This window comes from Convolutriloba macropyga, chromosome 9 (genome assembly GCF_964194025.1).
Source record: "Convolutriloba macropyga chromosome 9, txConMacr16.3, whole genome shotgun sequence".
Taxonomy (NCBI): Eukaryota; Metazoa; Xenacoelomorpha; order Acoela; family Convolutidae; genus Convolutriloba; species Convolutriloba macropyga.
In genome coordinates, this window is record NC_134476.1 from 57,342,712 (window position 1) to 57,359,381 (window position 16,670).

At 37.1% G+C, this 16,670-nt stretch overlaps 1 protein-coding gene across 1 annotated transcript; it reads right to left on the bottom strand.

The window, feature by feature from the left end:
* Positions 1-14,620: 14,620 nt before the first annotated feature.
* LOC142345487 (histone acetyltransferase KAT8-like) lies at positions 14,621-16,459 on the bottom strand. Its single transcript, XM_075397553.1, has 2 exons — positions 16,121-16,459; positions 14,621-15,658 (listed from the first exon to the last, which is right to left on the bottom strand). The coding sequence occupies exons 1-2, from the start codon at positions 16,418-16,420 to the stop codon at positions 14,696-14,698; spliced, it is 1,263 nt and encodes a 420-aa protein (XP_075253668.1). The 5' UTR covers positions 16,421-16,459; the 3' UTR covers positions 14,621-14,695.
* Positions 16,460-16,670: the final 211 nt, after the last annotated feature.

Sequence of the window (16,670 nt, forward strand, 5' to 3'; positions counted from 1 at the left end):
TTTCATCTGGTCAATGGTCTGGTCAAAAACGGGTTCCGTCAGGTCAAAATTGTGGCCAATGATGTTACCGAGTAAAGGAAATGAGCATTCTAAATCTCTGCGAAATGCGTGCAAAACACCACCAAAAATAATCAAAAAACCAATTTTCGCTGAGGCTACTAATAAACTACATTGATTGCGCTCTTTTTAATCTTAAATCTTTGGATGTGTTTGGCTAGCGCCCCCAGTCCTATATAGACGAAATTTAGTCACACCCAAGTTAATGTTTTGCTCCCTTCTGAAAAGTTATTTGTTTTCATAATATCGTTCCTGAAATAATACATGAACTACCATATATGTAACAGTTTTCAAGAAAATTACAGCCCTTTTCAAAACTCGTAATTACTAAAAATTCAATGAAAGTTTTTGATTGATGTTTACAATAAATGCAGTGACTAACTGCTATACACATATTATTTTGAAACCTCAACTCAGCCTATTCATATTTTCAAACCCCAACTCAGCTTATTCAGCCCATTCATACGTATACATACGTGATAACTCAAATGCATACATTATGATTAACCATATACAAATGGGGGTGCCTATTTTACTGGGGGGGGGGGGCGCTAGCGGAGAAGATCCAAATTTTTTAGGTTCCAAAAATGTATCGGTGATCAATCTGAGCCGAAGCTCGGACATAAAACCTGCCAAAAGATATGGCTAAATTTGCTCCTGAGAGTTCATGTTGCTTTTTGACTTGACGACCCGGACTTTGGTCTCGCAGCATTTCAGCTGTGAACCAGCATAATTCGAAGAGTAAGAACGTAATTCAGTTCGGAGATATTGAATCTCCAGAAAATTATATGTGCAGAGTTATTGACTCTCCAGAACAATTTTGTGTGTTTCTTTAAGTGCAGTTTTTCTTCATAATGATTATAATGAGGTCATAGAGTTCGCCCAAGTTAAATTCATCCTTTATAGTCTGACAATTACTCATACACCAAAATTAGGTCTGAGCAGAATAATGCCATACTCTTGTAGCTTATAGCTGGTAATTACTATAGTAGTATCCGCACACTTTTTACTTAAGTTAGTTTGTAGGCAATTACCAAAAAACTCATTTAGCTTAGTGGTTACTTGCTACGCAAATTAAATGTTGCCCACGGGTAAGTACTCACGTGGAAGTTCGAACCGCATATAACGCAAAACTTGCTTGCAGGAGTTAAGCTGAACAAAGTATTTTTCATGCAAAAAAATTTACTCAAAATTGAAGACTAGTCAGTGTATATTGGGATATTAGCAGACTACTGGCCATCCGCAGAAACAAAAAACATGATGTCTCTACACTCATTCAGCACTGATCTGCCCCCAACCTCCAGGACGCTGAAGTTGCCTTATTATTTTCTTAGCTTGCTTTACTAAAAAGATAACAAAAGACGTTTGACTAATAAAGATATTATGATTGTGTCTTTTGCCATCTTTGGTAGCGCGCCTAAAACAAAGGTGGCGGTTATTTATTTCACACACCCTCTTTTTCTTACGTCCACATGACATCAATCGATTTAAGTACTGCCTTATATTTTGACCAGATTGAACCTAACCCTGACAATATACAGTCCAGGTATTCTATAGGATATTTACTAGAGAAGAGATTGCTGTATAAGAGAGAAAATCTCTCTTATACAGCAATTTCGTCTCTAGTAAAACCCAGCTGTCAGGGTTAGGTTCAATCTGTTGTCTTTTGATTCAAGGTTTCAAGTCAGACTGGTTTATATATCCCTATTAGTCAGTCGATATAATCGATTATATTGACTGACTAATAAGAGTACATAAACCAGTCTGACTTGAAACCTCGAATCAAAAGACAATATTCATATCTGAATAAGAAGTAATCAGAACGGACTATAGTGTGAAGGGGGATTGCAGACAGCATACATAACTTTGAATCACAGTTGATGTCGGCTGGTGTTATTGCTCCAACACCATTTTGTAGCCCCAAGTATCTAGTTTTGATTTATATAAAAAGTTATCCAAAATTTGAAAAGGGAACACTTAAAATTATAAAATTTTGGATTTCGGAAAAATTGAAAAAACATCGACAGATTTCAACGCGATCTCTAACCTTCAACGTGATCTGGTGACAGATCGCGTTGAACTCTAAACAATAAGCCGAGAAAATGGCAGTGAATTTAGTTAGAGTAAACGGAGTTTTGATTGCCAGGAGTTTCAAGCCTAAAAGTTAACTACTTTAAAACTATTTTGCCAAAAATTTCTTTCAAAAAAACAATTGTTATTTTTCTCAAAAATTTGATAGAACAATTTTCTATCCGTCTTTCTGCTGGTAAAAAAGTATTGTAACAACCAGTGTCTCTCTGCACCCAAGAAATCTTTCGGAAAATATACGATTTCAGGCCTTTCAAAAAAACCACAAATTAATTTCGAAAAGGTGAAACTAAAAAGCAGAAAAATGAATTCTTTCGTAATTTCTAGAGTTGATTGCAGACAGTGCTTCTTATTTCATAGGAACTGACCATTTCAGTATTTTCAAAACAACGGAGACGTGAAAATGGGTTTCATGGAAGGAACATAAAATCAACCAAATTCAATATTGGAAAGTAAAAATGGAATTTTTTATCATTGTTATTTTAAACTCCTATATTATCAGAGCAGATCGCTCAAAATAACCTTCTCTAGCATAGTGAAAAACAATAAAATTTTATATTTTAAAAAAAGCCAAATTTATTTTAGCCTACTGTTAAAGTAACAAGAATGACTATTTAGCCGATTATACAATTAAATGGCCCGTGGTACTTGATATGAAACTATCACAACCGAACATCGAATAATTGAACAAAACGGTCAACGAGTATTGCGTAAAAGGACATTGGGTAAAATTGAATTGCGTAAGTTCTCAAAACTAAAATCCGTCGAATGTAGTTTACAAACTTAGCTTTTTTACACTCCGTTCTTTATTAATATAAACAACTAAATTCAATCACCCGGTCACCAAACCGATAAGTTATCCCTCTTTTTTTGGGGTTTAAAAGTACTAATTTTGCAAAATTTTTGATCAAAACGGAGAATTGACTAAATTGCACCTTATCTTCGCACTTTTACATTGTAAGAAGTGACTTGTTTCTCGATGCAAAGATAAAATTTCAGAAAAATTGCCAACTCTGACCAGGATTGCTGAAACTTTTTTAATAAAAAAAACAGTGACCAGAAGACAGAAAAACTGCATTAACTTCTGAGATAAACTTGACAAACTACAGCTGGTCAACATTTTTCAGCCCGTTTGTACAAAACAAAAACTTGAAACATCTGAGGAAAACAATAGTCGTAAGTATGTGATAGCAGCAGACTTGTGTCAAAAATAGAACAAATGCAATTGGCCGGTTTTTAAGCTTTTGCAAAAAATCTTGATTTCCTGTGGAACTCAAAAAAATTTTCAAAGATTTTGGGAAAAAATTTCTCAAAAAAGTGCATTTGATAACGAGCGTTTTAATGTGAGCACATCCCTAACCTATTACGTTTTGAAAAAAAAATGGTTTTCACATTAGCCGCAAGCTCACTGCATCACGCCTTAAAAATTGTCCCTCAATTAACACAGAATTGTTACTAAACGTGTGTGCGTTGCCAGTCCTAAACTTCATTCGGTACGCTGAGAAAGTCCAAAAACCGCAGTTTCAAATGAGTATTCTCTTTTGTTAAAAAATAGGGTAGTTTGTTCACATCATGTAGTGAACAATTCGTTGTCTCGTCGGCGCAGCAGTAATGCTCGGCCGTTAACACCAACACAGCTCATTTCAACGGTCGAAAATTACAATGATCGTATAGAAGCTATAGTGAATTGCCCAGAGGGGGAACACGTAATATCTCAGATCAAATCAAGCGTAGCGCTCTACTTACCATTTATATAGGGAAAGATATTGTCTCCAGACTTAAGGCAAAAATTCCGAATTTACCTAAAGATTATAGAGCATTAAATCAAAAGTCAAAAATCTACGCTTCAGCTGAAAGCCCTAATTATAATGTTAGATTATTGAATTAACTTGCAGTCGTTCACCGCATCTTCCCTACCGTCGGAAAATGTTTCGTACCCACAGTGCGTTCAAGGAGGTAGAACTTAGGAAAAATCTAATAACCTGATTAAATCCTAGTTTTGCGTTGTTTTTGGGGTCCAATCGCTCAAACGAGTTGGGATTTTGGTAATTTTTTTTGCAATAAAACTAATTACTGTTTAGGTATGGTTGTTTGCTAGGATCGTTGTTCGTTGCCCAGCTATGGCTGGTTGCTATGATAAAAGGCCAAAAATTGTCCGGACTTTTCAATTTTTTCAGTATACTATCGCATTGCCGTTAATCAAATTGTTACCAGTAGATCAAACCCCACAATAAGTGCTGCTAAATTTTCTGCCTTCTCTCTTCCTTCCTCGCGTCTGGTTTTGTTTGCTCAAAAGTTACGGCCTAATTTTTTGTTGAGTTTTTGGGTATAGTCTGATATCATAATTCTTCCCGCCTCCTCGCAAGTTGTCTGCTCGTTCCCGCCCGCTCCTGCGCGAGTCTTTCCGTTCCGCAGTGAGTTGCTCGCTCGAATTTTCTGTTTGGCTCCAGGCGTCGTAAATCGTTCGCGCAGCTCTTCAGTACCGTCTGTCTTGTTTCCCTTAGTGTCGCTTGTTTGAAATTCCCGTCCAGTCAGGACCGTTATCTTTTCCGTTGCGTGTCGTGCTTCTACACGAACTACGTCTTCTTTTGGCCGGTATCTCTACACTTGAAACAACTTTGCTCATTGACGATTTCCTTGCGAGAACGTTATCCTCGTTTTTAGTTTAACCAACATGTGTTTTCTAATTTTTCAGACCTACAATACTTCCGATGTATGGACACACGTTACCTTTTCATTTGTTGGAGTGGCCAATCGCATCCTTCTCTTTAGGGCTTGTCATTGAAAGTGTACTCAATTGTATACAAAAATTGGCAGAAGCACTTACCAGCGAGAGGAATGATCCCTTTTCGGAATTAAAATTGCCACAGTACAATGACAACCTTTTCCAGTGACGTGAATGATGGGAAATATTTAAAAGTATCTTTGACTCCCAGTTTGTGACGAGCGACGCCAATTTGGAGTATGTAAAAACATTTCTTCAGAAAAACCAAAAACTGCCATTTCTGAGTTCGTTGACAATCCTTGAAATTTTTGTCACAGGGAGAGCAAAAATTGTCGTTGCTGAGTGCACATACTGTAGCCTAAGGTGCAAAAGACGCACTCAAAAAACTGAAAAAATTATTTGCACAGGCTTGTAAGTGCCCATTTGGACAACCTCAGCAGTTTCCCTGTTCTCAAGATGCTTAACAGTAGTAACGCCATGAACCTGTTTGCTATTATGTCAAATTTCACCGGGCTCTTCAATCCAACTTCAAAAGATTCTGATTTAAAAATTGGTTCATTTTTCAATAAGGCTAAGCAAAATCTACCACCGAATATGAGAGTCTTGATCACTATTCACGGCTAAAAATCAAGAAGTCACTTAAACTCCTTAACTTCAACGATTCGTTGAGGGACAAAAGAAAAACACATTTCATAAGAAACAAATTTTATCACAGTGAAGTAATTAGGAAACCTCCACCTCAATAACTGCGACCGAGGTTTCCTCAGAGACATTTGCTGCCACTACACAGCAAAAGAGCATACATAGATTGGCTGCAACCGCAATACACCTGCACTCGTTGCGTTGCTCGTAAAAGCATTCATCTACTCGGGGAGTGTCGTATGTTTAGGAATAAACGCACACGCAGCAATCAATGTTATTGGCCGACAAAAAATTCTCTGCTTATTGTGGTTGACGGAAAAATAGTCCCGCAACTCCCAAACTCAAAAACTGCAGGGAATTCGCTCGCAACAGCTCATAGAACACAAATTTTTCCGGAACTGAAAATTTTTGTCCCTCAAAACCTCACACATCTACCAACTACAGAATTCTAACGCTGGCGCAAATGTCTTCTGTAAGGTCACAATGTCTTCTGTAAGGTCACAATGTCATCAACATTGATTGAACTACCGTGAACTCGGCGTGACAACCAAGCACACGAACCATTTAAAGTCAGTTCATACCTGAAAATGACGTAGGTGCAGACAACGTAATTATTAAAAAGGCACTACAAAAACTTTCTTGCACCTAGCTTACAAGCAACGCAACGCCACAATGTCATCAACATTGATTGAACTACCGTGAACTCGGCGTGACAACTAAGCACAAGAACCATTTAAAGTCAGTTCATACGTGAAAACGACGTAGGTGCAGACGACGTAATTATTAAAAGGCACTACAAAAAACATTCTTGCACCTAGCTTACAAGCAACGCAACGAGCGCAGGGGGAGCGTTGCGATTGCAGCCAATATATGTGTGCTCTTTTGCTGTGTAGTGGCAGCAAATGTCCCCGAGGAAACCTCGGTCTCAGTTAATGAGGTGGAGGTTTCCTAATTACTTCAATGTGATAAAATTTGTTTCTTTATGTCATGTGCTTTTCATTTGTCCCTCAACGAATCGTTGAAAATAAGGAATGTAAGTGACTTCTTGATTTTTAGCCGTGAATAGTGATCATGAATCTCATATCAGGTGGTAGATTTTTGCTTAGCCCTATTGAAAAGTGAGCCGATTTTTAGAACAGAATCTTCTAAAGGTGATTTAAAGAACCGGCGAAATTTGACATAACAGCAAACAATTTGATGATGGGACTACTGGTATGCATCTTGAGAACACACGAAATTGCGGAGATTATCCAAATAGGCACTGACAAGCCGTGTATGTGCCCTCAGTAGCTACAGTTTTTGTATTCCCTGTGACAAAAATTTCAAGGATTGTCAACGAACTCAGAATTGGCAGTTTTTAGTTTTTCTGAAGAAAATGTTTTCACATACTCCAAATTGGCGTCGTTCGTCACAAACTGGGAGTCAAGGATACTTTTATATATTCCCCACCATTCAAGTCACTGGAAAAGGTTGTCATTGTACTGTGACAATTTTAATTCCGACTAGGGATCATTCCTCTCGCTGGTAAGTGCTTCTGCCAATTTTTGTATACAATTGAGTACACTTTCAATGACAAGCCCTAAGGAGAAGGATGCGATTGGCCACTCCAACAAATGAAAAGGGAACGTGTGTCCATGCATCGGAAGTATTGTAGGTCTGTGAAACGTAGAAACAATATTTGAGATAGTAAAGGGAATTAACAGAGGGACATCTTCAGATTAAATACCTGTTGGCAGAGTTTCAAGGGGTAACGCGCTTTGCTTCAACGAACTTTTCATAAAAGGGGACAATGTTGTGGGGTTCAATAACTGATGCCGGCAGTTTATCCATTCTAAGTATATTCTGATTTAAATGAACCGCGCTTGATTGATTGATATGTTTTCGGCAAATGTCAGGTGTTAGGCTTTGGCGAAATTTGTGCATGTGGAGCTTACAATTGCTTGATAACTATGTTGTGGAGGGGTGGATGATTTAATTGAGGTGCAAATTTTTTGCAAGTGAAGAACTCATTTTTGCAAGTTGAGAGGTGACTAACTGATTGACATCAATTGCAACGGTGTTAGTACTATTTGGTAGGAATGCTGATGGTGATGGTAAAGAAGCAAAACAGAATGCGAGTGGGTGGACGGGATTTGAGGGGGTTTGAGATATAAAATGTGGGTGGTGTAACATGTGAATTTAATTGTGTCTGGGGCGGCATGGGCAAATTAGTTGATAGTGGAGCATCAGCGAATAAGTTTAAAATGGTGACAAGCGAGGTGATTAAATTCAATTGTCCCTCCGTGCTAAACATGAGAACTATTCTTCATCCAACTGAACGCCATCAAAAGGCATGGTATCTTGAGAAAGCTGTCGGTTTTCAGGTTGTTTATCTAAATTGACATATCAAACTCCACTGGTGGTATTGTTAGTGCGCATTAAAGCTGTGCCTGCTCTTGAAAGTTTTTCCTTTCAACAGTTGCAAAACAGTTTGATTTGCTCTGATTATGGACTCATTATTGAGGTTGGACCCTGATTATGGACCCTGGTGTTGAGGTTAGCAACAACTTGACAATGTATTGATATTGGGATAAAATGATTGGGGAGGATGAACAGAAAAGACAGTAACTTTAATTACAGCGACATGATTAGATTGAGCAATGGAACCAAATGGAAATGCTTGCAAAATCTGCGGTGTTTCCTGTCGGTGATAAATTTATTTCATCTTGAATAAACTTCTTGCTCTTGACTGTGCTTTTCCGAAAGAAAAGCTCAATCAGTGTGCCGTTGTACAGGCTGCGTACTTACGATGTGTTCAATCACAATTTTTTAAGTGCGGCAGAAACTAGCTTTTCGCCTTGGTCCTGCTCAAAATGCTTGTCTATTTCTCGAAATGGTGTTTTTTCTTCAAATTGACTTATTTCAAACAAATTTTCCTAAATGCTCGAAAAATTGTCCGAGCTGGTGATTCCCAGAGAGCTCTGGTGATGCACAGGGAGCTCCTTCCTCTTACGTTTTGAAATTGTCAAAAAGTCCAGGGGGTTTGAAATTTTTCACAACTTATTTTCAAGTCATTTAGAAATCTGTTTTTGGTGTTTAGATGTGCTTTGCTAAGCTTTCTTCGTCTTGGATTTAACCACGGTACTCGTGAGAAGCAGCAATAACTCGATGTTTCTCTGAATTGCAGTTGCTAACCAACCATCAACGTTCCTAATGGCGGTATCTGCGTTTTCCGTCTATTTTTGAGATAAGTTGGCTGATGATTCATTTCAGCTACTCCGATGAAAACATATTTGCACTTGACAACCAAATTTTCAAAATTGACTTTCCTACTCTGCTTATTGATCGCGTTGTTTCACTCGAAGTAGGTGTTACAGAGCTCAGTCTCCAGTTTTTGAATTCGTTGAATAATCTTTCTGAACCTTTTCCTGCAATTGTGCCTTGATCTTAACAAAACGTGAATCCGGAGTTTAATTTAGTTTCTAGTAGGTGGGCACAATTAAAAAACACAAACAGAACACAAGTCGGTTAAACCGAACCCAAAGTTGTCGCAAGGCAATCAACAATGAGCCAAGTTGTTTCGAGTACAGAGATACCGACCAAAAGAAGACGTAGTTCGTGTAGAAGCACGACACGCAACAGAGACACCGGGCCTGACTAGTTGGACACTTAAAGCAAGCGACAAAGGGAAACAAGACAAACGGGACTGAAGAACCGGGCAAACGATATACGACGCCTAGAGCCAAACGGAAACGTCGACCAATAAATTCACTGCGGAACAGAAAAGCTCCCGCAGGAGCGCGCGGAAAAGAGCAGACAACGAGCGCGGTGGGAAGAAAAATGATAGCAGACTATAACCACAAACTCAACAGAAAATTTAAGCCAAATTATTTCAGCAAACGAAACTAGACGCTTGGAAGGAAGAGAGAAGCTACAGCCAGAAAAACTAGCAGAACTTGTTGTGGTGTTTGATCTAATGGTAACAATTTGATTTACGGCAACGGGATAGTATACTGAAACAATTGAAAAATCCAGCTATTTATTTGCCTTGTTTCATAGCAAACAACAATACCTAGACAACTAATAATTATACTACAAAAAGTGTTAAAAACTAAAACAAAGTTTAAGCAAGATACTATGATTAAAACCACAAAAGAAACCAACCGTAACTTAAATTTTAAAACTTAAATTATACCCTAACAAGAATCAAAATTATAGAACCATGCATACTAGCAGAAAGATAAATGATCAAAGCTCAACTACTTGATCAGACAAAATAAATAAACGTGAGCAGAAAGGAAAAACAGTGTGGAATCAAAACAGACGGAAACGCAAATTTAGAAGCAGATGAACTGCAAAAAAGAAGCTGAAAACAGGGAAGCAGATATTTAGTTAAGCGCTAATAAAGAAACTTTACCACAAAAAAAAATCACTCGTGAGCGATCAAAATCCCATATCCTTTGAGACAATATCTTTCCCTATATAAATGGTAAATAGAGCGCTAAGCTTGATTTGACCTGATATATCCCGTGTTCCCCCTCTGGGCATTTCACTATAGCTTCTATACGATCATTGTAATGTTAGACCGTTGAAATGAGCTGTGCTGGTGTTAACGGCCAAGTATTACTGCTGCGCCGACGAGACAACGAATTGTTCACTACATATAAAAAAACTATCCTATTTTTTAATAAAAAACAATATTCATTGGAAACTGCAGTTTTTGGACTTTCTCAGCGTACCGAACGAAGTTTAAGTAAGACTGGCAACGCACACATGTTGTAACAATTTTTTGTTAATTGAGGTGCAATTTTTAAGGCGTGATGCAGTGAGCTTGCGGCTAATGTGAATATATATTTTTTTAATTTTCAAAACCTAAGAGATTAGGGATATGCTCACATTACAACGCTTGGTATCCAGTGCACTTTTTTGAAAATTTTTTTCACGAAATCATTGAATTTTGTTTGATTCCACAGAAAACCAAGAGTTTTTCGCAAAAGCGTAAAAAACCGACCAGTTGCAACTTTACTTTTTTTTAGACACAGTCTACTGCTATCACACACTTATGAATATTGTTTTCCTCAGATGTTTCAAGTTTTTGTTCTGTACAAATAAATGTTGACCAGCTGTAGTTTGTCAAGCTTATCTCAGAATTTACAGCAATTTTTCTGTCTTGTGGTCAATGTTTTCTGAAAAAAGGTTTCAGCAATCCTTTTCAGAGTTGTCCAATCTTCTGAAACTTTATACTTGCATCGAGAAACAAGTTACTTCTTTCAATCTAAAAAAGGAAAAAGATGAGTTGCAGTTTATTCTGTTTTGATCAAAAATTTTGCAAAATTTGTTTTTAAACCCAAAAAATGAGGGTCGATTTATTTGTGACCGGGTAATTGAGTTTAATTGTTGATGTTATTAAAGAACGGAGTGTAAAAAACTAGGATTGTAAACTATTTTCGACCGATTTCAGTTTTGGCAACTTACCCATTTGAATTTTACCCAATGTCATTTTACGCAATACTCTTTGACCGTTTTGTTCAATTATCCGATGTTCGGTTGTGATATTTTTATATCAAGTACCACGGCCCATTTATTTATATAGCCACTTAAAATCTGATGCTAGGTTCTGATAGTTTCATTAAGTCCCAGGGGGCATTTAATTAAATAGTCGGCTAAATAGTCGTTCTTGTAACTTATACAATAGGGTAAATTATTTTGGCATTCGGCAAAATATATCAATGTGTTTTACTATGCTAGAGCAGGTTATTTTGAACGATCTGCTCTGATATGAGCTTAAAATGAAAATGGTAACAAAATTCCATCTTCACTTTCCAATAATGAATTTGGTTGATTTTATGTTCCTTTCATGAAACCCGTTTTCTCGTCTCCGTTGTTTTGAAAATACTTCACCTCACATAGTAGACCATTGTACACCACAAGGTAGACCAATTATCGGAAGTAGAGAAGCGCGCAAAAACAAAACGATAAATAATGTCAAAGACGTTAAAACCCTTAGATTTGAATTGAAATCATGAGAAAAACTCAAAAAGGCTTAATTAGAGAACCAATGAGACCGATGAGCATTACGACTAAGTGAAAACGGGCTGCAAAACGGAGGAAATTGCAGAAATTCAGTAAAATTTTTTGAAAGCAAGTCGTGCCAAAGTAAAACTATTAGCTATGAAAAAAATCTTTTAGTAGAATCAAATATGAGCCATGAGACTAATCAGTTTCAAGCAAAACTTTAGAAAAATATTAAACATTTTATACCCGGCGGATTGACGGAAAATAGCTCCGTTGATTCCCAAAACCACGATTGGGATTGAGAATAGAAAATAATAAAATAGCCGGTAGATTGCCAGAAAATAGCCTCAATAGCTTGGTAGATCTGTAGTCTCACAAATATGGTAAGAGAAACGGACCAGAAAAACTTTTTAAAAATGCTGAGCTGTTACATTTCAAGAACGTTTAACGTTTTGCTGATTCTATTAACTGCCCTTAAAAACCCTTCAGTTAGAGTGACACACACTCATTTGACCTTGTCTCTTTGCATTAAATTAAAGGAAACTCAATTTCAAGGTGAGGAAGGCATTTTTGAGAGTGAGGCAAGTCGTATGACCAGAAATTTAACCAATTGAATGAAAAAACACTGACCAAAAAATTTTCACTAAGAGTAAAGAATGACGTCACGCGCGCAATTCAGTTGAAGTTGCATGAACGAATGAACAAAAATCAGATTTGAAGTGGTGATTATGACGTCATATGGCCGTAACAAAATCCTCCTCACGAAATAAAAAACATAGCAGGACAAGTCCTGACGTACAATTCAAAGAATTTTCATTGACTAAACAGAAAAACTAGACCTAGAATGGACTATTAGTGAATTGAGAAAACCATTTTTAAAAAACTCACATCAAAAAAATAAGAAAAAAACGGAAAATCAATGTCAAAATGCCGCGTGTGAACAAAAAAACTACTAGCAAGAAATGAAAATTTAATTCAAACAAAAAACTAGGCCTACAATGACCTGTGAATAGATTGGGAAAACCATTTAGAAAAAAAATCCGATCCAAAAAATTGAAAAAACAGTAAAAATCAAAGTGAAAATGCCGCATGTGAACAAAACCACTAGCGAGAAAGCGAATTTTTGTTCAAACACCGTTTTCTCACTCTACTTTAAATTTGGAGCGAAAAAATTTCACGCCGCAAAACCACTCGCTTTTTCGCTACATTTCCTGTTTCGGCGTGACCAAAGTCACTACTCCAATTTGACTTGAAAAATCATGAAAATGTGTGAACAGATCTTAAAAAAAAAGACAGCGCCCCAATACAATTCAAATTCTTTGAATTGTAAAAAGGGGAGCGCCAATAACAGCCTCAGCTATCACTTTACGGCAATTAAAAACTGATTTTTGTACAAGAACATTTTTTATCTGCAAACTATTTTGATGTCATTTTGTAGTTGAACATATTCCTGTTTCTTAGTGAGAGGATACAGGGGCTAGTATTAATACCAATAAGCATTATAGACGGTAACTAAGACTTATAAGAATAACGTTTAAGTAACGCGCATATAAAACTGGGTTTTATGGGTTTTCCTCTCTTATTTATACTGACTCTCTTCACTTTGAATTGCCTTGTTGAGCAACTGCTGTTTAAAAGCACTTTTAGCCTAGAGAATTCAAAAAATTTTACGCAAAATGTCGGAAAAGCGGCGAAACGAATTTTTGTTCGAAGTAACACAAAAAATAGGAGCCGGCTGAGACGATTAGGACGGCTATTAAAAATAGGTTATATCTGATAACAAAATGGTAAAATACGTTACAAGATGCTGCTCAAGAAAAACTTCCATCAAGAAAACGTGGACAAATACTTTATTAATTCAATAATTGACGAACTGGTTAAAAAACAGAAAACCGCACAAAAATAGTTCTCATAGAGAAAACCCAAGAAAACAAATGAAGGACAAAGTTAAAAAATCCAAAATATGCTTGAACACGGCAAAATGTTAAAATAGCTCAAAATTGACTATTTTACTTGAGATGGTTAAAAATGCTCCGAAATGCAATATTGCAAGTTTAGGTAAATGGGACAAACTTTAAGTGAAAAATTGAGTTTTAAGTGAAAGAGCCGCACCCAAATTTTTTTACACCTACTTTTCTCAGTATCTCTGCGCTTCAGGTTTCTTCAGCATTTATACCTAGACACTTTTTCACACAATCCACTTCCTGTTTAAAATACACTCCTATCAAAATTACTGATAAAAAGCAGCCAAAGAATTCCGGAAACAACTCGAAGACTAATTTCTGTCGGAAAACAAACTTTTCAGAAAACTCTCGTAATACAAAGCAATGTAGAGTCGATTGCATAAGGTGCCCCGAAAACCAACTGAATGAAAAAAATTTCCTCACATAATAGAAGCGCTCAAAAATCAAAAATATTTTAGTAATCAAACTGGGATCATTGAAATGCTCACGCAAGAATATGAAAGCCATAATAAACTCACGAACACGTCTAACTCTGGACAAAAACCGCAAGAAACTAACGGTTGATATTTTGTCAAATTTATCATAAAAAATAATGTTTTAAGACATCAAACTGCAAGTGATACTTCACTATTATGCGGAGCATTAAGCTGCTATTCAATCCCCAATGAAAGAAAACAATGCGCAAAAAATTTTGCAAAATTTTGCAAAAACAATGCGCAAATTAGCATCAAACCCAGATTAATATCCATAAAATTTGAAAAGACTGTCAAAACAACCTTTAAATTCTCTAAATAGCCTCTTCAAATCTCTTAACCAAAAAAGTCAAAACAAAAAAAAACCTTGAAAAAGCCAACCAAAATTTTGCTTGATTAGAAAAAATTCTTTTACACATCAAATTCTCCCTCCCTCAAAAGCAGCGGTATGGGCAAAAAACCGATCTCTCTTCGCTCTCAAAATTTTTCCAGCAATCAAATCACTATAAATTTCAGCACCTGCAGAATTTCCTGTTTCAAATGCACTCCAAAATTATTGATTTAAAACACGCCATCGAGTAGCAAAAAAGCTCACCAGTACAATTCCAATTCTTTGAATTGTAACAAACCCAGATGAACATATAGTTCCCCCATAAGGTGGAGTCGGAACAATTAAATCCAGTAGTCAAATATTTTTTATTACGAAACATACGCGAAAATAACTAACAAAGCCATACAAAACAATAACAATGTTAGTGTAGTTTAGATCGACTGGTTAATGCCATGTTCTGCTTGTTGGGATTCCATCTGAGCAGCTCACTCTTTACATTTAGTTTTGGAGCTGGAAAATGCAAACTGTGTTCTTGAATTACTCTGGGTGTCACACAGATGACATGCTGACCTTTCCAGTACTTCACCATGTTTAAAGATTGTAGCGACAAAACAATGTCGGCTTGTGCAATGCTCGTTTCTTGGCTCAATTCTTTAATCGACAAACTATTCTTACCGAGTTTGTCGAGAATAACCCACAACCAGTAGCTTCGGTAGCTCAGCTTGCCCAAATCTGAAAGCGGTTTTTCCGGAGATCCTATTACCCCTTGACGTTTTGAGAGTTCATAACTGAAACTGATTAGAAATTTTCCGAAACCTCGTCTCTGAAAAGGGGGCAACGTCATAATACATGCGACGTTATTGCCTTCAGGTGAAACTTTCTCTTTTGAAAAATAGCCGACTACATGCGCACCATATTTGTCGACCTCCGTCAAAACGTAGAACAAAAAGGGCTCCACGTCGAAGTAAAGCGTTTTGTGATCTAAAAACAACTTTGCCATGAGGCAAAGGTTTTGACAATATAGTTTGTGCTGACTCCCATCTACTTCGTAAACTGAAATATTTCCGTCTCTGTAAATTTCATCACCCGGCGGCTGCTTCGCTTTGCATGTGTATAGATGCACTCTGTACGTTGTAGCGCATTTCGTATATTTTAGACAGTACTCGCAAATCCATAACTTGGGGCATTTTCCATAGTCTTCGGGGTACGGAGAAAAATACCAGCAATCTATTTCGTACTTTCCAAATTGCACACAGTCGATGTACTTTACCTTTGTTAAGCTCTCGTACTCTCGCTCCAGCGCAGCCGATGCAGGGTCCATTTCAGTGTATGGCTTCTGAATGTGGTTGATTTCATCGTGTTTCCTTTTCAAGTTTCTGGTAACCTGTAACATGGCTTTGATTTTTGATCATATAACACGTCAATTTTTGATTATATAACACAATCCCCAGATTAAAATTCAATGCTGATTTTTATCTTGCTCGGATCAGTATTGACTTATTTCACGACACAGAAACTCTGAAAACCCGACTATCAGACATCTACTGGGAATATTTTCTGGAATACTACAACGAACTGACTTCTTGCACTTGGCATATCAGATGTGGATGTCCTATTGGTACTTGTTCTGTACAGAAACGACTTAAAACTACTCAAACTGTGACTGATTGAATTGATATGGGTCTAAAGAACCCCTGAGTTTACTCTAAAGTCTATATTATTATTATTATTATTATTATTATTATTATTGCCATAACACTTTAAAACTCAGTTGTCAGTATTCGATGCAATTTTATTTCAGATAATAAAACGCCAGATATGCCAATAAGAAGCTCAAGAACCTTACTTTTCTGAAGGGATCGTCACTTGAAATTTGTGCAAAATCGTTTTCGAAATTGCCATCTACTATGCATCCATGAGCAACATCAATTCTTTTGCTGTCCACCCATTCATCAAGGCGCCTGTTTAATCCACTATAGTGCACATAATACTGCAGCTGCGAAAGTCCTGCAAGTTCACCTTCTTCTGGCGCATCGACGCTTTCTCTAGTTTCCAAAACTTCTGCAGTACGGTACACACCATCTCGTGATTTAACATAATAGTTTCTATTCAGCAGAATTTCATCACTACCGTTTTGAAACTTCATTTTCGAAGCCTAAAAATGGAAGAATTCACGTAGCGTTAAGATATGTAGACACGACCGAGCTGAGATTTGACTGAATATAAAAACCCATGCACACAGTTAGTAAAGGGCCGCGTACACCATCCGGCAACGATGGATGTAGGTCGGAAAATAGGGGATGATGAGTAGCACTTAGCCGGATGCTGCACTCCAAGCTGTGGAGAGGAAAGCACCTATATATATATATATATATAGCACACATGTGGAGAGGAAA